Source organism: Perognathus longimembris, chromosome 12 (assembly GCF_023159225.1).
Source record: "Perognathus longimembris pacificus isolate PPM17 chromosome 12, ASM2315922v1, whole genome shotgun sequence".
Taxonomy (NCBI): Eukaryota; Metazoa; Chordata; class Mammalia; order Rodentia; family Heteromyidae; genus Perognathus; species Perognathus longimembris.
Window position 1 is genome coordinate 33,165,318 of NC_063172.1, and position 20,933 is coordinate 33,186,250.

The 20,933-nt window shown below is 37.9% G+C and overlaps 2 protein-coding genes across 5 annotated transcripts in view; both read left to right on the plus strand.

The window, feature by feature from the left end:
- Rad54b (RAD54 homolog B) overlaps window positions 1–20,933 on the plus strand; it is a 71,915-nt gene that overhangs the window by 10,282 nt on the left and 40,700 nt on the right. The window lies entirely within an intron of this gene.
- On the plus strand, window positions 13,222–19,210 carry LOC125361049 (fibrinogen silencer binding protein). Its single transcript, XM_048359268.1, has 2 exons — window positions 13,222–13,804; window positions 18,318–19,210. Exons 1-2 carry the CDS (start codon window positions 13,431–13,433, stop codon window positions 18,841–18,843), a joined length of 900 nt encoding a protein of 299 aa, XP_048215225.1. The 5' UTR covers window positions 13,222–13,430; the 3' UTR covers window positions 18,844–19,210.

Below are 20,933 nucleotides of genomic sequence, written 5' to 3' on the forward strand. Positions count from 1 at the left end.
TGTTTATGTGGTGCTGAGGAATCTAACCCAGGGCTAGACAAGCACTTTGCCAGTAGGTTACATTCCCAGCCCCCTCAGTGTTGTTTTTATATGCATTTTGTTTATGGCCAGGAATGTAGAACATTTCTTCATGTGTTTATTGGCCATTCTTTCTTCTTTTGAGAAATCTCCATGGTGTTTGTTTCTTAAACAAGGTCAAGCTCTTATATAATCAGATACTAAAGTATACTGTCAAAAGTTAGGAAGTCAACACTGTTACATTAGTACCATCTATCTGATTCATAAAACTCACTTGCTCATGACTTATGAGCCTCTCAACAACAAAATCACCTACCGCTCATAAATTTACTGGATAAACGATCAATTTAACCTGAGTGGTACTCCAGAACAGTATGTACCTTACTCAACTACCAGAAAGAAGATTCATGAATGGGTCCTTCCTTCCTCACTTACAAATGAAGACTGTTGGGAAAATGGAGGAGAACAGAAAAGGAATAGGCTGGACTGGATCATCAATAAGCAAGGACTGTTTATTGTGGAACAGCAAGGGGCACAGACCTTCCTGTGGAATTGGAGGTTGTGTGAGGGGGTGAATTTGGGACCAGTCTTTTATGGTATCTGAGCAAGGAGGCAGGTTATTGAAAGCTCTACTAGGTCTAGGAAGTGGGGTTTTTCCATCTGGCCCACAAAGGGTTGTTTACAGCTGGACTAGGTGAGATGTCCTGCCTGCAAATCAAAGCAGGTTCCCATATTGAGGTGTTCCTGCCTGGTGTCTGTATGGGCCTGAGGCAATAGGGTGGGAGTCAATCCTTCATATTCAATCTTTGGATACATTGAAAGAATGGGCCTAGAGGGGAGAGGCAAGTCCTTCAAAGACAATGAAAACCACCTTCAACATATAAAATACAGGTTTTTTACTGCTTACTATCAACCTGATTAAAATTGTTTGATCAATAAAAGAGTTCCTTTCCAATTTAGATTAATGGCCAATGTCAGCAGTCCAGTTTTCTAAAGAGCAGAAACATGATAGGTATATCACTGCCCTTAGTAAAAACAGCATTGAAGATAATTCTCTCTAATTAATTTGCCTTTTGTTCTCATGATAAAGGACATTTGAAGCAGCCAATATACATTGGGACTGTTCTTTCAATTGCTACCTTGGAAGGAAGTGAATACATTTCTTGAAAAAAAATTTTTTTTGGCTAGTCCTAGGCCAACTCAGGGCCTGAGCACTGTCCCTGGCTTCCTTTTGCTCTGCCACTTGAGCCACAGCGCCACTTCTGGCTGTTTCCTATATATGTGGTGCTGGGGAATGGAACCCAGGACTTCATGTATACAAGGCGAGCTCTCTTGCCACTAGGCCATATTCCCAGCCCCACATTTCTTCAACTGTAACCTGGAATCAGTCTGGTTTAAAAAACAAAACAAAACACAGAAGAAAAACCAAAAAGCCCTGGTCATTTAAATAATGACCTTTTTCACATACATACTTCCAATTCATCTTGGAGCATGTTTGAAATTATTTAGGTTATTATTCAAGACCATTTTCTTTTCTTTTTCATCTTCAAGTTTTAGTGAGGATTTATTTTAGTATAATAGGGTTAAAGTAGGGAGAAATAGAAAAGTCTTCCTTGCGACCCATACAGGTAATGGGAGTTAAAGATTCCCTCTGACCATTTTCAAGAGACTGGATTATCAAGTTTTCTCTCAAGTGGAGATAATTATTTCTTAAAATGAGATTCTCAAGGAAAAAGGCAATAATAGATGATGTGAATAGGGCTGGGAATACATGAAGGGCTTGTATACATGAAGCCCTAGATTCCATTCCCCAGCACCACATATATAGAAAACGGCCAGAAGTGGTGCTATGGCTCAAGTGGCAGAGTGCTAGCCTTGAACAAAAAGAAGTCAGGGATAGTTCTCAGTCCCTGAGGCAAGCTCCAGGGAAGGCAAAAAAAACAAACCAAACCAAACCAAAACAAAACAAAATTCCACACTAGATGATGTGAATAATGAATAGAGTTCTTAACATGGATTTTTTGCGCGCCTGTGTGTGTTATAAATTCCAAAATTAATGCTCAGCTATTTTTCCTGGTGTTGAAGTTCAAACCTAGGGCCTTGTACTTGCTACATTGAACTCCACCTTTAGCTCAAGGCTCCCTTCCATATTAAAAAAGCAAAAACAAAACTTTACTGTATTTTAGATTTACCACATGTAGATAGTTAATATAGTGAAATAGAAATAAACTTCTGATCTTTTTTTTTGGGGGGGGGGATTAATTGTGGGGCTTGAATTCAGAGCCTGGGTGCTATCCTTGAGCTCTCTTTTTGCCTTAAGGCTAGTACTTTACCACTTTGAGCCACAGCTCTACTTTTGGTTTTCTGGGGGTTAATTGGAGATTGGAGTGTCTTGGACTTTCCTGCCTGGGCTGGCTTTTAACCATGATCCTCAGATCTCAGCCTCCTGAGTAGTTAGGATTACAGGCATGAGCCACCAGTGCCTACCTTAACTTTTTTTTTTTTTTTTTCTTTTGCCAGTCCTGGGGCTTTAACTCAGGACTGAGCACTGTCCCTGGCTTCTTTTTGCTCAAGGCTAGCACTCTACCACTTGAGCCACACTGCCACTTCTGTCTTTTTCCTATATATGTGATGCTGAGGAATCGAACCCAGTGTTTCATGTATACGAGGCAAGCACTCTTACCACTAGGCCATATCCCCAGCCCCATTAACTTCTTGTTTTTTTACTAACCACTCAGTTTATGGTATTCTAGTAGCCCAAACAAACAGGCTACTTAGTAAGTATAAATCCAAGTAGGCCAGCTGTGTCTGCTGGCTTCAAAATTATCTAAGTTAGCATTCTATACTCCCAAGGAGACTGGAAATCAAAGGTCCTATATCACTGTTAAAAACTGTTTCAAAGGAATGTTTTTCAGATTCTCGAAGGAGATATTGTAGTTTTAGTAGTAGGTACACATGTATCTCAAAGGGACTGGGAAGGGATTCAGTTGTATTGGCATTATACTTTAACATGGTCTGCCAGATTCCTTTCTGACTGTCTTCATTAGTATATGTGAGAATTTCCCCACTTTCTTCAGCATATGATACTATGGTTTGGAGGAAATTTAAATGTGTCCCTTAAAGGTACATATATGGAAGGTATGGTTTCTGGTATGGCTGTGAGAGAACCTTTAATTAGGTGGGGCCTAATGGGAGAGATTTAGGTCTGTAGGGGAGCTATTCACAATTCTCTTGGAATCTCTTGTAAGAGTTGTAAGAATGAACATGATTCCTTCCTTCCTTCCTTCCTTCCTTCCTTCCTTCCTTCCTTCCTTCCTTCCTTCCTTCCTTCCTTCCTTCCTTCCTTTTTTGCCAGTCCTGGGACTTGAACTCAGGACCTGCGTCCTGTCTCTGAGCCTCTCTGTGTTCAAGGCTACTGCTCTCCCACTTGAGCCACAGTGCCATTTCTGGCTTTTTTCTGTTTATGTGTTACTGAGGAATCGAATCCAGGGTTCATGCATGCTAGGCAAGCACTCTACCACTTAGCCACATTCCCAGACGGAAAATGATTTTTGAAGTGCTGTCTGGGTTTCCTTTTTAAGTTGTGATTTCCCCTTTTGCATATGCTTCTACATTCTTCATGAGAAAATGGCTCACCAATGCCAATGTGGGGCTGGCAGTATGCCCTTGAAGTGTGAACTAAATCTCTTTTTATAAGGTTTGCTTATTTATAAAGTTAGTTATTTTATTACACTAATATAAAATGAACTATTATAAATGCTCATGAATGTTTTAACTTGTGAATTGGGTAAAAACTGTCATCTTTTAATTAATATCTTCCTGATTTGCTCATAAAGTTAAGTTCTTTATGGATTGGATATCTGTATTTTGTTTATTAGATGGTTTTCTTTCTCTATCATCTTTTATATTTCCTTAGCTTACGAGTTGTTTATAATTTAATTTTAATTTTGTAATACATGAAATTCTTTGATGAACTTCTGAACAATATACTTGAGTTAAAATAATAAAGTAAGCTCAATGTTTTTAACCATTTCCCTCAGTCTCAGTCTCATTCTAGTGATAGCTGCTGTCATTTTTTTGGTGTGATTCCTAGACTAGAGCTGTCTATCAGAAATATAATTCATATATATAGATTAAGAACTTTTCTAATAGCCATGTGAAAAAGCAAGTAAAATTAGCTGTTCTCATTTTTTAAAAAAACATTGGGGAGGTCTCAATGTCTAGTCTGTGCTGGCCTGGAACTTGCTGTGTAACTGAGGTTGATCTTCAGTTTCCTGAATGCTACAGTGTATACCATCATGTGTAAGATATATCTTATACAGTTTACTCAATGTATGTATATCCAAAACATAGCATTTCAATGTGTAATGAATGTAAAAATTATTCATTATTCCTGGGGCATTTTAGAAAGCTGGTGAAGATTTTATATTTACAGCATATCTCAATTTGAATGTTAGACTTTGTAATAAATTCTTGATCAATATTTAGATTTCATAATATTTATAATTTTAAAAAGGTCTATAAGCTGGACATCAGTGGCTCACGTCTGTAATCCTAGGTACTCAGGAGGCTGAGATCTGAGGATCCAGGTTCAAAGCCAGTCTGGGCAGAAAGTCTGTGAGACTTATTTCCAGTTTGCCACCAGAAAACTGGAAGTGGCACTGTGGCTCAAGTGATAGAGAGCTAGGCTTGAGCTGAAGAGCTTGGGGACAGAGCCCAGGCCCTGAGTTCAAGGCCCACAACTGACCAAAAAAACCCAAGATCTATATACCTGATTTGTTCTAAACAAACCAAAAATTTTTCCACTAATTAGATTCAATATTAACTTCCTGTTTTTATTGATATAACTAGTTTATTTTTATTCAGTTTTATTTTTATTATGTTTCTTTAAGGAGTTGTACAAAGAGATTTTAACTCAACATATAATAATTTATGAGTACAATGCATCTTGATCAAAAGTCCCCCCTTCCATCATTCTTCCTGTCTTAACTCTACCCATTCCTTCAAGTTACACGGTTCCATTTTCACATATGCACATTGAATATTATGACTATATTTGCCCCACCATTCTTTTCTGTTTTTTTAATTTTTTATTTTTGTGCTCATGCTGGATCTTGAACTTAGGGCCTCATGTTCTTGCTTGGCATTCTTTCCTTTTTTTTATTATTTTATTTTTTTTTAATACCTATTGACCTTTCACCACTTGAGCCATGCCTTTAGTTCTAACTTTTTGCTGTTTAGTTGGAGATAAGGATCTCTTGGATGGGTCTTCTTTGGCTGGCTTCAAACCTTGATCCTCTAGTCTCAATCTCCTGAGTAGCAAGGATTATAGGCATGAAACACAAGTGCCCAGCTGGTATATTACATTCTATAGGTAGTTGTTAGCTTATTGCAGGCTGGCACATTAAAAATGTATCTTTTAAATATACATTTTAAAAAATGTATCGTTTAAAAACTATATTTTTTCCAATAAAAATTTTTATAACAGAAGTGATCTTTTTTTTCCCACTTCTCTACTAAAAATACTTTCCTTTTTTTCTGTGCAAGTAGCCAAGCTGTTTTTCTAGTTCAGATCTTGGTATAAATCATTTAAAAATAGTTCTGGATATTTAATTCTTGTTTAAAATAATTAAACTTGCAGCAGCTCTTGTTTGATTGTTTTGTTTTTGTTGCCAGTCCTGGGGCATTGACTCAGGGCCTGAGCACTGTCCCTGGCTTCTTTTTGCTCAAGGATAGCAGTCTACCTCTTGAGCCACAGCACCACTTCCAGCTTTTTTCTATATATGTGGTGCTGAGGAATCGAACCCAGGGCTTCATGTATGCTAGGCGAACACTTTACCACTAGGCCATATTCCCAGCCCCTCTTGTTTGATTATTGAGAAGAAACTTCTTATCAGATTTACAATATACATGTTTATTAGGCCCAAATACTATCTTGTTTATTATCTTTGAAACTTCTAATTTTTTTTTTTTGCCAGTCCTGGGCCTTGAGCTCGGGGCCTGAGCACTGTCCCTGGCTTCTTTTTGCTTAAGGATAGCACTATCACTTGAGCTACAGTGCCACTTCTGGCCGTCTTCTATATATGTGGTGCTGAGGAATCGAACCTAGGGCTTCATGTATATGAGGCAAGCACTCTTGCCACTAGGCCATATTCCCAGCCCAAAATATAATGTTTTTGTTTTTGTTTTTTTTTCTTTTTGCCACTCCTGGGCCTTGAACTCAGGGCCTGAGCACTGTCCCTGGCTTCTTCCCGCTCAAGGCTAGCACTCTGCCACTTGAGCCACAGCACCACTTCTGGCCTTTTCTATAGTGTGGTGCTGAGGAATCGAACCTAGGGCTTCATATATACAAGGGCTTCATGTATATGAGGCAAGCACTTTTGCCACTAGGCCATATTCCCAGTCCTCTCTGAAACTTATTATACAACAAGCAGCTTACTTTTGTTCTGCTGTAGCATATGACATTTTGTATCCATCATGAAATCTGAAGTGTACTTTATTCTATTTTATTTCTCACTCTGCTTTTTTTTTTCTTTCCAACTGTTCTGTTGGAAGTACTAACTTCTGCATCCCCAGGTAGGTTTTTTTTGTTTGTTTGTTTGCTGTGGTGTTTGAACCCCAGTCTTGGTGCTGTCCCTGAGCTCTTTTGCTCAAGCCTAGAGCTCTACTGTGCACCACAGTACCACTTCTGGTTTTCTGGTGGTTAATTGGAGACAAGAATGTCATTGAACTTTCTTGTCCTGGTTGGCTTTGAACTGTGATCATCAGATCTCAGCCTCCTGAGTGGCTAGTGTTATGGAGTCTGGGGGGAGGGGATTCCACGCCCATCCAGAGCCCACTACACAGAGACAGTCTCATGCAAGAAAATCTTCATTGGGGGAGGGGTAAGCTGACTGGCCAGGGACAAAGTACAGACTCAGGAGCTGTAGCTGATCAGTTTTTAGTCTGGGCATATAAAGGAAAAAAAAAAAACCACAACACAGGTGGTCAAGCAGACTATACAATCTTAGTACAGTAAGCGGTTACTATCCAAACAGCTTGGGCAGTTTTACATTTCTTGGAATCCAAGGTGCTTACGAAGACTGGCTCTTTTCCAACAGGGATGTGGTTACTGGAGATAACATTTGAGCAATAAGCTAGTCAGTTGTTTTCAGTTCTCAAGGGCAGGTGAGTTCTCAGTGAATTTAAGATGGAGTCAGTCTTACTCTCCTTTACACTAACCTCTAACACTAGGATTACAGGATTAGTACCTGGCTAGAAGAAAGATTTTTGTTAAGGAAGCATGTACATGTTTGTATAGGAGAGGAGAGCATTTTTATAGTTGGATACATTCTTGAGCATGCTCAATTAAAGGGTAGATTTCAGAGCACTTGGTTTGAGGCCATAGTTAAGGAAAAAAGGATGGCAGTTTTTAGGCATGTTTAGCTTAAGGTCACCAAACACATGTTTGAAAGCATAACATGAACTAGAACACTTTTGAGTATGCTTAGCATGCGCCATAAAGATGACAGACAAGAATGATCCTAGGTCCAAAAAATGGTACCTGTACACAATGGAGTACTACATAGCGATTAGGAATGGTGAAATATTGTTATTCGCAGGGAAATGGTCAGAACTTGAACAAATATTGTTGAGCGAGAGAAACCTAGAACACAGAAAACAAAGGGGCATGATCTCCGTGATATATGACTGTTTAAGATGGGGTGATGGAGAGACAGTAGAGACCAGGTCTGTGAAACCAAAAACTTCTTGTCAAATGGTATTTCCCACAGGATTGGGTCAACGACCCAACATTATATAACACCAAACAACTACTCAACATATAAAGGTAAAAAATTGACCTCTCAGTGGAATACAACAGCTCAAAAGCTATGTATGTATGTCCTTATAAGACTACTGTCGACATATTGTCTAATGTTGATATTACGTTTTAAGTCCTAGGCGAATTTTCTTTGGCATAGGCCACGTGGCTACTGTATATGTTCTTGGTACATTGGGTATTGTATATATGTCTGCCTGACCTAGGGAAGGGAAAGAAAAACAGGGTGTAAGATATCACAAGAAATGTACACACTACCCTATTATGTAACTGTACCCTTTTTGCACAATACCTTATAAAAATTTTTGTTTAATTAATAAATAAATTTAAAAAAGAGAATGATCCTAGGGGGGCTGGAAATATGGCTTAGCGGTAGAGTTCTTGCCTTGCATGCATGAAGTCCTGGGTTCGATTCCTCAGTACCACATACACAGAAAAAGCCGGAAGTGGTGCTGTGGCTTAAGTGGTAGAGTGCTAGCCTTGAGCAAAAGGAAGCCAGGGGCAGTGCTCAGGCCCTGAGTCCAAGCCCCAGGACTGGCAAAAAAACAAAACAAAACAAAGAAATGATCCTAGGCATGCTCAATTTTTTCTAAATAGTTTTGTTAAAAAACAAAGAAGCTGGGTGCCAGTGGCTTATGCCTGTAATCCCAGCCACTCAGGAGGCTGAGACCTGAGGATTTCGGTTCAAAGCCAGGCAGGGCAGGAAAGTCGGTGAAACTCATCACAGTAAACTACTCAGAAAAAGCTGGAAGTGGCACTATGACTCAAGTGGTAGAAGGCTAGCTTTGAGCAAAAGAAGCTCAGAGAGAGGGCCCAAGCTCTGAGTATAAGCCCCAGAACCAGCAAAAATAAAAAAAGAATAATGTTTTCAAAGTGTGTTAGTAAAGGAATTTGCCCTAAATGGTTCCTGCCTCTCTGCTTTTGGCCAGTTTTTCTTTTGTTTGCCAGTCCTGGGGCTTGAATTTAGAGCCTGGGCACTGTCCTTGGCTCCTTTTTGCTCAAGGCTAGTACTCTATCACTTGAGCCACAGTGCCACTTCTGGTTTTTCTGTATATGTGGTGCTGAGGAATCAAACTCATAGCTCCATGTATGCAAGGCAAGCACTCTACCATTAGGCCATATTTCCAGCCCCTCAACTGGTTTTTGTTAGAGCCAGAAAAGCCAAGCTGTGAGATCTGAAAGAAATGAGTCTGGAAGGCCAGTCACCCAACAAAAACTTTTAGAATGCTGAGTTTCCTGGAGAGGTCAATCAGTTCTGGCTTAACAGGAATTCTGATTTCTATTCTGGTTGTGGGATAATTTGGCTCTAAACTGCCTGAGAGCCTGGGGGGTAGACTATGGCTTATGCAAGTTACAAGTTGTTTACCATTTAACTGGAGTTTCCAAGATAAGGAAGTCATTTATCACTTGTATACAAAATATTACCCCTGTTGATATTTATACCTTACTTTCTGCATTTACTTCCCTGTACAAACTGCAACAAAAACCTTAGTTAATGTAACCTTGGGATTTGATGTTGGGGGAAGGCTTCAGGTCTGGCACCCCAAACCTCAATTCCCCGGTTGTCCCATCTCTGCCTTGTCCCTGGTCACAGTGGGTAGCAACAGGTTTTGTTTTTGTTGTTCTTATGTTCTGTTTGCTCTTTTCTTTTTGTCAAATATAGTCAATGTCTTGCAAACTTGTATGTGTGGTAATTTTGGTAGCAGAGTTAGGGCAGAAGCTCAACTACATGGAGTGTCAAAAGTGGTGGTAAAACTTTGTTAACAGTATGATCACATGGGGAAGAACGGAGAGAGCTAATGTCCTACCAATCTGTCTACAAAGTGCTTGCCTCAGTTTCTGTTATATAGGAAAGCGAAATGAAAGCAAGAATTAGGGTTATTCAGAGTAGTGGTCCATGTTGTCTTGAGAGCATTCCCTCAGGCCATCATCTCAAGATCAGCCATGCAGAACTGCAGAACTAAGGTATCTAGAAGGTCTCTTGCTTTAGGGAAATTTCATTACTTTTTCTTAAGAATTTCATAAATTAGGTCTGTTGTTCCTGAGCACCAAAATAACTGTAGGAGGAAAGATTTAGAAGACCTCAGAGAGAAGGAAATTAAAAAAGATGGAATCAGAAACAAAATAAAGTTAATGAGGTCAATGACTGGAGTTCTTTCAGATCTCTATTATCAAGCCATCATTAACATTTTCTGTCAGAGTGGGGCTAAAGGAAGAGACCTATTACAACTTCTTTCATAACCAAGAAATTATAAATTATGCCAAAGCCAGTAGATTTGCCATTACTAAAATGTGTTTTGAATCTAAATAAAAAGATGACGTCTTTTGTGATCCTGTACATTTTGGGTATTTTTTCTGAGTGTTTCTGAGTACTTTTAGCTTCCCATAGTGAAGGGCAAAGTGGTCATAGGTCATGATGCAGTAGTTGCATGGTTTTATAATAGTAGGTGATTCTCACGCAACCAGGGAGGAAAAAACTACCTTCTTTTACTTTTTTTTCCCCCTTCAGCCATGGGGCTTAAGGCAAGAGTCTCACAGCCCTACCCGGGCTGGCTTTGAACTAGAATCTTAAATTGGCAGCCCCCTGAGTAGCTAGGATTTATAGACTTGAGCCACTGGCATCTTAACATTTTTACTGTTTGAAACTGTGGAAAAAACTAGAATGGGGGACGTTGGGGATTTAGCACAATGGAAGAGCACTTGCTTGGCAAGTACAAGGCCCTGAGTTGGGTCTTCAGCTCTGTACAAAAAAAGAAAATCCCAAAACAAAACAAACCAAAACAATAACCACAACAAAAACCAGGCATGGTGGCTCATGCCTGTAATCCTAGCTATTCTGGAGGCAGAGATCTGAGGATTGCAGTTGGAAGCCAGCCTAGGCAGAAAAGTTCCTGTGAGACTCTAATCTCCAATCAACTACTTAAAAAACCTGGAAGGTATGCTGTGGCTCAAGTGGTTGGGCATTAGCCTTGAGCACAAAGAGGCTTAGCTTAGTGACAGTGCCCAAGCCCTGAATTCAAGCCCCAGGATCGGCAAAACAAACAAACAAAACCAGCCAACCAACCAACCAAAAATAACCTGGAATGACTTGAATGCTGGTTGTCTGATTGGGTCACTTTTCAGTTTAGACCTGATGGAAAAGCATCATTTGTATAAATACAGGTTGAACCTTCCCTGGAATATTGCAGAGTCTAGATTTTTTTTGTGAGCTGATACCTTCTTTTTTTTAAATTTGTTTTGTTTTTGTTGCTAGTCCTGAGGCGATTTTACCACTAGGCCATATTTCCAGCCCACCTTACTTCTTATGACAGGTAACTCCACTAAGAATTAACTTCATGTTCTGTTTAGAGTATATGAAACATAAGTGAAATTGTGTTTAGAATTGGTCCCATCCTCAAGATGCCTTATCTTATATGTAAATATTCTAATATTTGGAACATATGAAACTAGAATCACTTTGGATCTCCATCATTTTATATGAGGGTTTTTCAAGGATATTAGTTTTCTACAGTTTACTGAACTGTGAAAGTACTCAAAGGTAACAAAGTCAAGGCCTGCGTGTAAGGAAAGGCACAGAAATGTAAGGATAAAGGATGAACAAATACAGCAATGGTACTCACTGGACAGTATGTTGAAAATGAACTATACAACTTGTGAGTGTGGGATAGGAGGGAAAAACTGGGAGAGAGCAAGAGAAGGGGTGACATTGTCCAAAAAGAAATGTACTTATTACCTAATTTGTGTAACTGTAACCCAATCTGTACATCACCTTTATAATAAGTTAAAAAAAAGTCTAGACCTATTTTAGCTTATCTAGTTGGATATTCCAGACAAGAAGTAACATTCTACAGAGCACCATTTCACCCTTCTGCCCACTTTTTTGGATGTAACACATTTAAAGTTTCTATTTAAATTTATCAAATGGGCAAATATATGTTGCTTGGTTCAGAATGAGAACTGGATTAAGTTTAATTTGTTTCATTGTTAGAAGAATGAAAATATGGTAATTGAGAATTTATAGTATTTCTGTGGAAATACAGTTCCCCATATAGGATTTGTATCTAGATTCACCTTTGTTTCCCTTGGTCTTGGCACAGTACTTAGGAACATTTTTGTACAGGTGTTTGCTAATTGTTTGATAGACTAGAACTCTGTCCAAGTGATATTATTACTATTATTATTTTATTATTATATTTTGTTAGTGCTGATGATTGATTGAATCTAGGGTCTTCTGAATGCTACACAAGTGCCAATGCCAAGTACACTCCCAGTCATTTAAAATTAATTTATTTTAAAAATATAATATTGTTATTATTAAGGTATTGTACAGAGGGGTTACCATTTCCTAAGTCAGGTAATGAGCACAATTCTTTTTGGGCAGTGTCACCCCTTCTTTTGCTTTCTCCTACTTTATCAGTTCTTATTTTTTTGAGATAGGATCTTGCTGCGTAGCCCAAGCTAGCCTTGAACTCACTCCTACCTCTGCCTCCTGATATTACAACCTGGTACCACTATACCTGGCTTCAATATGAAAGGTGAATAGTGAGAAAATAGTTTTATTTTGCTTGCAGTATTATTTATCATATGTTTTAAGGCTGGGATTAGGTATGGGAACTGATGGGTTTGCAAATGGCAAGATTAGGTGTATCCTTTCACAGTCCAGGTTGTGTGATTCTGGTTAAATAAAAAAAAATTCTCTTCCATTGTTATAACAAATATGCTTTTGTTTTGTGAACTGAGCTATGGCATGATTATGCTGTTTCTCACTGTGAATAGTGTTTTTTTTTAATGCATCTTAAAGCAAACTAGCATATTCATATACATTATAGATAAAGCCATTGCTTTCAATCACAAGTTTTATCTGAATTTTAGGTTTAATGTTCAACACACACTTTTTTCTTAAATTAAAAAATATGCAGGACTCCAGTAGACTGTAAAATGAAGGAGAAGCTTAGCTTTACTGTGGAGTCTGAGCTGGGTGTAACCTAACTAGCTAGAGGATATGCAATTCCTGATTGACAGCAGGATCAGCATTATGCAGATTTTGTGAGGGAGAGCACCCAGCTCAGAAACTGTGATAGAGCTCTGTCAGGAATCCTTACATTCACCACTCATGTCTTTCAGTTTTCGGTCTACTGGATTTGTAAACAAATAGCACAAAACAGTTCCTCTTTTGTTTTTGTTAAACTGATACTGCAGTGCAGTTGTATTCTATCAGCCAGGCATACATGTTTGGGAATTCGATATTTTCACTAAACAAGCTAATTTTTAGCTGTGTTCCATGTTTATCTATAGACTTTTGTGCGCTAAATCCTATCTGGAGCTGTTCTCTTCATACACAAGTGTGTTTTGCTTGTGCCTTCCTGTCTTCTTCAGTGAGAAGCTTTATGTAGGTCAGGCTTGGCTTAAGCAGATTTCCTGAACCTGCGTCAGCTTAAGCTGGAGGAATTTTAATAAACCCTCCCCTGTAGGCGTGGGCCTAAATGAGGCTAGCCTAGTTAAGCCTGATCTTTTTCTGTTTGTGAAAAGAGCTGAGCAGAGCTGAAGGCTGCATGGTGGTTTCAGAAACTGCTTACTTAATTTCTAGAGAACAATGGTAGGAAAGGCTAGATCTTCCAATTTTACCTTATCTGAAAAGCTTGATTTGCTAAAGCTTGTGAAGCCATATGTGAAAATTCTCGAAGAACACACTAATAAACATTCAGTAATAGTAGAAAAGAATAGATGTTGGGATATCATAGCAGTTAACTATAATGCAATTGGAGTAGACCGCCCTCCTCGAACAGCGCAGGGCCTACGAACCCTTTACAAAAGGCTCAAAGAATATGCCAAACAGGAACTATTGCAGCAAAAAGAGGCCCAATCAGATTTTAAAAGCAATATTTCTGAGCCAACCAAGAAAGTTATGGAGATGATTCCCCAGATATCCAGTTTTTGCCTGGTAAGAGACAGGAACCACATACAAAGGTAAGCTTTATTTTATTTTGTTGTGGAAAATTATGGCGCCTCCTATCTATTGGGCTTTGGCTTAGTTGTGATAGAGATATGCATAGCAAGCATCCCCACTCCCGAGCAATGAATAGTGTCTTTGTTTTGCTTTCTTAGAAAAAGAAAGTGGGGTTATAAGGAATTTTTCTGTTGCTTTTGATTTAAGCCTTTTTTTTTTTTTATACTGTCTTGTCCTTTTTTCCCACCTTAAGTTTCTGAAAGTAAAGGCTAAGGGAGAATAAATGGGATGGAATTTTTGACACAACTTCATAAAGTTTTTGAGCTTCAAAATTAAATTATTTGTTTCTGAGATACCTTTTTATTTAAGATTATGTTTTCTTGGCTTTCTAAATTTTCTGTAAAATTTATATAAAGGTAGCAGTTACAGAAAAATAGAAACTGCTTTTTAAAAAGTAAATTGTCACTATATTTATTGAATATTCATTGAACTAACATCACCAACTAAACTTATTAAAGGCATGATTTTATATGAATATATAAAGATCTTTTTCTGACATTTAAAATAAATAAAATGGATACAACTAAAGAGACTTTGAGAGACTTTAAGAAATTCAGATTAATTAATAAAATTAAAAGTTTTTGTTTGTATTTATTAATGGTCTAGTTTCACTTTGATCTTGGGTCATACAAAAAGGGGTAAACTTTCTCATACTGGATATCAAAATATAAGTTTATATCAACACATAACAACAATTGAGTTCTTTAGGGTTAAAAATAATTTGGGGGTTAAATTTGTGTTGTATAGAACTATTTGCCCCGGATTCTTCAAAACTTACCTTCCCACTAATTTAAATTTCTGTCCTGGGCTAGAAGTAAAAAGATTAGCTGTATTATTATGAATAGTTCAGGGTAATCTAAACAAACTCTAAACTCCTTGTTAGTTAAAAGAGCCTTTCAAACAAAGCTTTATATTTTACTGGTAGGGAAGTTATAGTATAAGCAAAATTAATGATTACCTGTGAAATCTCTTTGAAGTTAGGAGACAAAGAGCTTTTTAGCTGAACAAAATCTATTATTTTGGCAGTTTACTAGGAAAATATTTTTGAGGCTAGCTTCTTGTTATAATACTGCTTGTTTTTAATTTGTAGTGCAGTTAAAAAAATCCCTAGTGGAATCCAAGACATGTATACACACATTGGATTACTTCTTGGGATCACCAGTTAAAAATTTCACTGTGATGACAAATGATGAGATTCTAATATGTTACTTCCCCAATAACTTCACAATAAACTTGTTGTATGCTACTTATTATGCTTTCCACTACTCTCAAATTGTAGAAATCAATAGCTTTGATATTACAGTTGTAAAAACCATACCTTTTGGGTAATAAATTTGAATTTTTGTAATTTGAAAACTCTACATAGAAACTAATTTTGCTTAGCGGCATGTTTGAAAAATACAGTGAGTATAGAAGAGATATAATATGTAATGCTAAAAATACCTATTTACATCTTGACTATATATGTACATATACTGTATACATGCACATAAGTTTTGACACCATCATCTTGGTAAAAATGAGGTAATTGATTTATGCATATCTATACATATTTAAATAATACCCTGCTATTAGATTTTAAAAAGAATATAAAAAAGTTTTCTTAAAATTTTACCTATGATAGTTTCTATACTGACATTTATCTATATTAGCTTATTTTAATATACTTATATTTCATGTAGTCTACTCTGTTGACATCATTTTCAATCTTAATTATCTCAGTTTATAATTATGTTATTTTAATTATGTTTCTACATAAATATTTCTTAGTATCATCAAACTTTCCCTTTATGAGAAAGTATTACAACTTGCACTAAAGTATTTAAAATATATTTCTGTTTTGTAAGTTTATTTTTATAACTTATATTTACTTTTGCCATTATTTTTTACCTCTCTCTTAATAATTGTAGTTTGTATCTTTATATCCTGTTTGATTCTTTAAATTCAGATTCATTTTAGAATTCCCTCTCTGTTTATCATTTTTGTGGCCTTCTCTAAAACTTTGCTACTTCATTATGCTTCACTTGGAATGTTTCAACTGAAACGGAATGGGATGTTCCACATATAATCATATTTTTAACTTATATGGGAGTATAATGTCTATGTTTATACTCTACTATTCATACTAATTTGGAATACTAATTAGGTGGATTTTTAAAACTTAATCTTCCGATTCCACTTTTCATTGTAGACTTTTTAAATAGAAGTAATTCTTTTTTATTTGAATTACATTTATAGTCCATCATTTTGCTTTTGGAAACCATAAAATGAAGACAGATAAGAACAAAATGAGAAAATTATATAATATATAATTATTTTTCACTATATACTGTATGTCTCATTGAGCTATTTTTTTAAGGCAAATATCTGATGTATAGCAGTGACGTGGGGAGTTTTAGTTTTTTTTTAATGGTCTACTGTAACTTATCTTTTGTGTGTGTGTGTGTGTGTGTGTGTGTGTGTGTATGTGTGTGTGTGTGTGTTTGCCAGTCCTGGGCCTTGAACTCAGGGCCTGAGCACTGTCCCTGGCTTCTTTTTGCTCAAGGCTAGCACTCTTACCACTTGAGCCACAGTGCCCCTTTTGGCTGTTTTTTATATATGTGGTGCTGAGGAACTCAGGGTTTCATGTATATGAGGCAAGCACTCTTGCCACTAGGCCATATTCCCAGTTGTAAATTACCTTTTATAAAATATCCTGTTGTCACTTATCTTTTATAAAATACTCTGTAATCCTAGCTACTCAGGAGGCTGAGATCTAAGGATCTCAGTTTGAAGCCAGCCTGGGCAGAAAGTCTCCGTGAGACTCTCATCCCCAAGTTAAGTGGGATGATAGGCCGATGTTGTCATGTTCAGCTTTTTTATTAGTTGAGATGGGGAGTGGGGCACAAGTACTTTTTTTTTTGCTGGTCCTGGGGCTTGAACTCAGAGCCTGGGCACTGTCTCTGAGCTTCCTTTTTTTGCTCAAGGGTAGTGCTACCACTTAAACCACAGTGCCACTTCTGGCTTTTTCTGTTAATGTGGAATTGAACCCAGGACTTCATGCACACCAGGCAAGCACTCTACCACTAAGCCACATTCCCAGCTCTAGTAACAAGAACTTTTTGCTTGGAGTGGCCTCTGTTATCATTCTGAAAAGAGGTGAGTGAGAGGGTAAGGCCCTGAGTTCAAGCCCCCGTACTGGCAGAAAAAAATAAAATTACTTTTTGTGTTCATTTATATATTCAATATAGTCAACAAATTATGTGTTCCTACTTTGTCTAAGTACAGTCCTATGTTATACTAGGTGTTGAAACTACCTACTATGTCTAATACAGTGCTGTATTATACTAGTTCTTGATTACCTGGACTTGATGGTTGAAAGACATAAAGAGCCATTGAAGCATGTGGTTCAGTAAAGGGGTGAATACCATTAATCTGATATATTAAAAACTTTTGATAGGCCATTTGCCAAAGTATCACAAAATTATTTACTTTTTTTTTTGGCAAATGTAGAAATGATTAACTCCCTTTTACCATTTTCCTAGAAGTCATGGCCCTTGATTTTTTTTTTTTTTTTTTAGGTCAATCTAGCAGTATATAGAAATGGAAGATCTAGGGAACAGCAAGGATTAGAACACATGAAATGACCCTTTAGCCATTTTTCCCTTATATATCAAAGTATAATAGGGATAATTGGCTTTTCCAATTAAGTAGTAAGGGTAAGTGGTGTTTCCTTGAGAGCATAAAAAATTGATTTTGAATTTATTTACCTCTGTAACCTTGTATAATAGTTGTAATTTTCTATACTATTAAAAATCTAATTTTGAAGTTAAGGATGGGGAGGGTTAAGGAAGGCTCAGTGGTAGAGTATACAGCATGCCCTAAGTTCTGGGTTCATTCTCCAGTAACATAAAACACAACAAAATGAAACAGGATATTATTGGTATCCTAGTCATAATAATTTTATTATTCTTAAGGTTAAGCCTTTTATTCATAATTTTCTGAGTAGTTTGTGGCTGTGTGTGTATTTGTATGTACATTTATTTTTCTTTCTTTTTTTTCTTAATTTGATACCAGATTTCAGTATGTAGCCTACCCTGTCATGGAACTTCTTCTTCTTTCTTTTTTTTTTTTTTTTTTTTTTTGCCAGTCCTGGGGCTTGAACTCGGCCTGAGCACTGTCCCTGGCTTCCTTTTGCTCAAGGCTAGCACTCTACCACTTGAGCCACAGCACCACTTCTGAGTTTTTCTGTTTATGTGGTGCTGAGGAATCTAACCCAGGGCTTCATGAATGCTAGGTAAGCATTCTACTGCTAAGTCACAGTGCCCTTGTCCTGGAACTTTTGATTTTCCTGATTCAGCCTCCTGAGTGCTGGGATTATGGGTGTGTGCTACAACACCATGCTCAAAGCTTTATAATTTATGTTAAATATGAAATTATACTTTTATCTTCATCTTGGCTTCTGTTTTATAATGCTTTTCTTGTATGCTGTAGTTCAAACTTGGATGAGGCTGCAGGAGCTGGTACCAGTTCACTACAGGTGATGTTGGATCACCATCCGGTTGCTATTACAGTGGAAGTGAAGCAAGAAGAAGATATTAAACCACCACCTCCACTGGTTTTCAGTCCTCAACACAATGAAACTTTACCTCAAAGAGAAGAACATGAATTAGTACATGTTATGGACAGATCTTTGTCACCCTCCCTTTCCTCTGTTGATATGAGAATGACATCCTCTCCATCTTCTATTCCAAGGAGAGATGATTTTTTTCGGCATGAGAGTGGACAGCACTTTAGGTCACTATTAGGGTGTGATCCTCAGATTCTGCAAATGTTAAAAGAGGAGCATCAAATAATTTTAGAAAATCAAAAAAATTTTGGATTATATGTTCAGGAGAAGAGGGATGGATTGAAAAGAAGGCAACAGCTAGAGGAAGAGCTACTGAGAGCAAAAATTGAAGTGGAAAAGCTGAAAGCAATTCGATTACAGCATGATTTACCTGAATACAATAGTCTCTAAGATTTTCTTAATCTTGCAGTTTAATTTTTTTATATATTCTTGATTCTTTTGTTTTTTACCAAAATTACTTTAATTTGGAAATAGTCTGAAGCAGAGCACGGGTTCTTGAAAAATGTTCATCTCTATTATAGAAAAACTCATTGTCATTCTTTCTTTTCTATTTTTTGTTGGTTTTGGGCTTGAATTGAGGGCCTTCTATGTGGCAAACACTCTGCCACTTGAGTCACACCAGCCTCCCTACCTCCTTTTTATACTTTAGCTATTTTTCATTTAGGGTCTTGCTTTTGCCTGGGGCTATAGCCTTGGTGTTTGGTTCTCCTAAGCCTCGCCTGCATCTAAAGTGTGTACATCCTGACAGATTTCTGCTTCTTGAGTAGCTGGGATTATATGTGTGAGCCACACCAGGCCGTGAGTGTGTGTGTGTGTGTGTGTGTGTGTGTGTGTGTGTTGTTTTGAGAAGGTTGATGTATCCCTGGCTGGCTTTCAATTCTTTTTTTTTTTTTTTTTTTGCCAGTCCCCTCAGGGCCTGAGCACTGTCCCTGGCTTCTTTTTGCTCAAGGCTAGCACTCTGTCACTTGAGCCACAGGGCCACTTCTGGCCGTTTTCTATATATGTGGTGCTGGGTCGAACCCAGGGCTTCATGTATACGAGGCAAGCGCTCTTGCCACTAGGCCATATTCCCAGCTGGCTTTCAATTCTTGATCTTCTTGCTTCACCTTCTTCTTTGGGTTATAGGTGTGTATCACTCTTAAGTTTTTCTTTTTTGATATGATTTTCTAAATATTTAATATTCTTTATAGATCATAAAATTTACTGATTGGCTGACATAGAAATATTTTTCATTATCTTTTCTCAATTTTTCTAGTATGTATAACTATTGGTCTTACAAAAGATCTTTTTTTTTTTTTTTGCCAGTCCTGGGCCTTGGACTCAGGGCCTGAGCACTGTCCCTGGCTTCTTCCCGCTCAAGGCTAGCACTCTGCCACTTGAGCCACAGCGCCGCTTCTGGCCGTTTTCTGTATATGTGGTGCTGGGGAATCGAACCTAGGGCCTCGTGTATCCGAGGCAGGCACTCTTGCCGCTAGGCTATATCCCCAGCCCACAAAAGATCTTTTGATAATTAAAATCTACATAAACATCTACACATGTATGCTTCCAAATTCTTTTTTTTTTTTTTGCCAGTCCTGGGCCTTGGACTCAGGGCCTGAGCACTGTCCCTGGGTTCTTTTTGCTCAAGGCTAGCACTCTGCCACTTGAGTCACAGCGCCACTTCTGGCCATTTTCTGTATATGTGGTGCTGGGGAATCGAACCCAGACCCAGGGCTTCATGTATAGGAGGCAAGTGCTCTTGCCACTAGGCTATATCTCCAGCCCCGCTTCCAAATTCTTGACTCTTCAACATTTTTAGTTAGAACTTTGAAAGTGGTATTTAAACGTTTATATACACATTTGTTTTTCCTGCTTGGGATTGAATCCAGGGTCTGTGCTTGTTAATCACACATTTTATACCACTGAACCTCATCCTCAGCCTTTCCCCCCCTCCCCAACATAGGTTTTCGTGCTGTGTAGCCCAGAGTGGCCTTGAACTTGAAATCCTCATGTTTCAACCTCTTTATTTTTTGTCCGTGGTAGGGCTTGAACTCAGGACCTGAGCTCTGTCCTTGAGCTTATTTTCTTCAAGGCTAGTAGTGCTCTACCACTTTGAACCACAGCTCCAATTCCAGCTTTAACTGGTTAAGAGTCTCACAGACTTTCCTGCCCACGATAGCTTTGAACTGTGATCCTCAGATTTCAGCCTCCTGAGTAGCTAGGATCATAGGCTCCTGGCTCATGCTTCAAACTTTTGAGTACTGCAATTATAGGCTTATACTACCTGGCTTGGCCCAAAAGCTTTTAAAATATTTTTTAAAGCCTAATTTAGAATCTATACTAACAATAACAAGAAGCTTTTCTCTGTGACACTTTTTTTTCTTTTTTTGGCCAGACCTGGTCTGGGCCTGACCTCTGTCCCTGGCTTCCTTTTGCTCAAGGCTAGCACTCTACCACTTGAGCCATAGTGCCACTTCTGGATTTTTGTATTTATGTGATGC

Bases quoted from the DNA above. Each gene is read 5' to 3' on its own strand.
- LOC125361049 (XM_048359268.1), top strand. From the start codon at position 13,431: ATGGTAGGAAAGGCTAGATCTTCCAATTTTACCTTATCTGAAAAGCTT. The intron at 13,805-18,317 runs GTAAGCTTTATT...TGTATGCTGTAG, and splicing joins GACAGGAACCACATACAAAG to TTCAAACTTGGATGAGGCTG.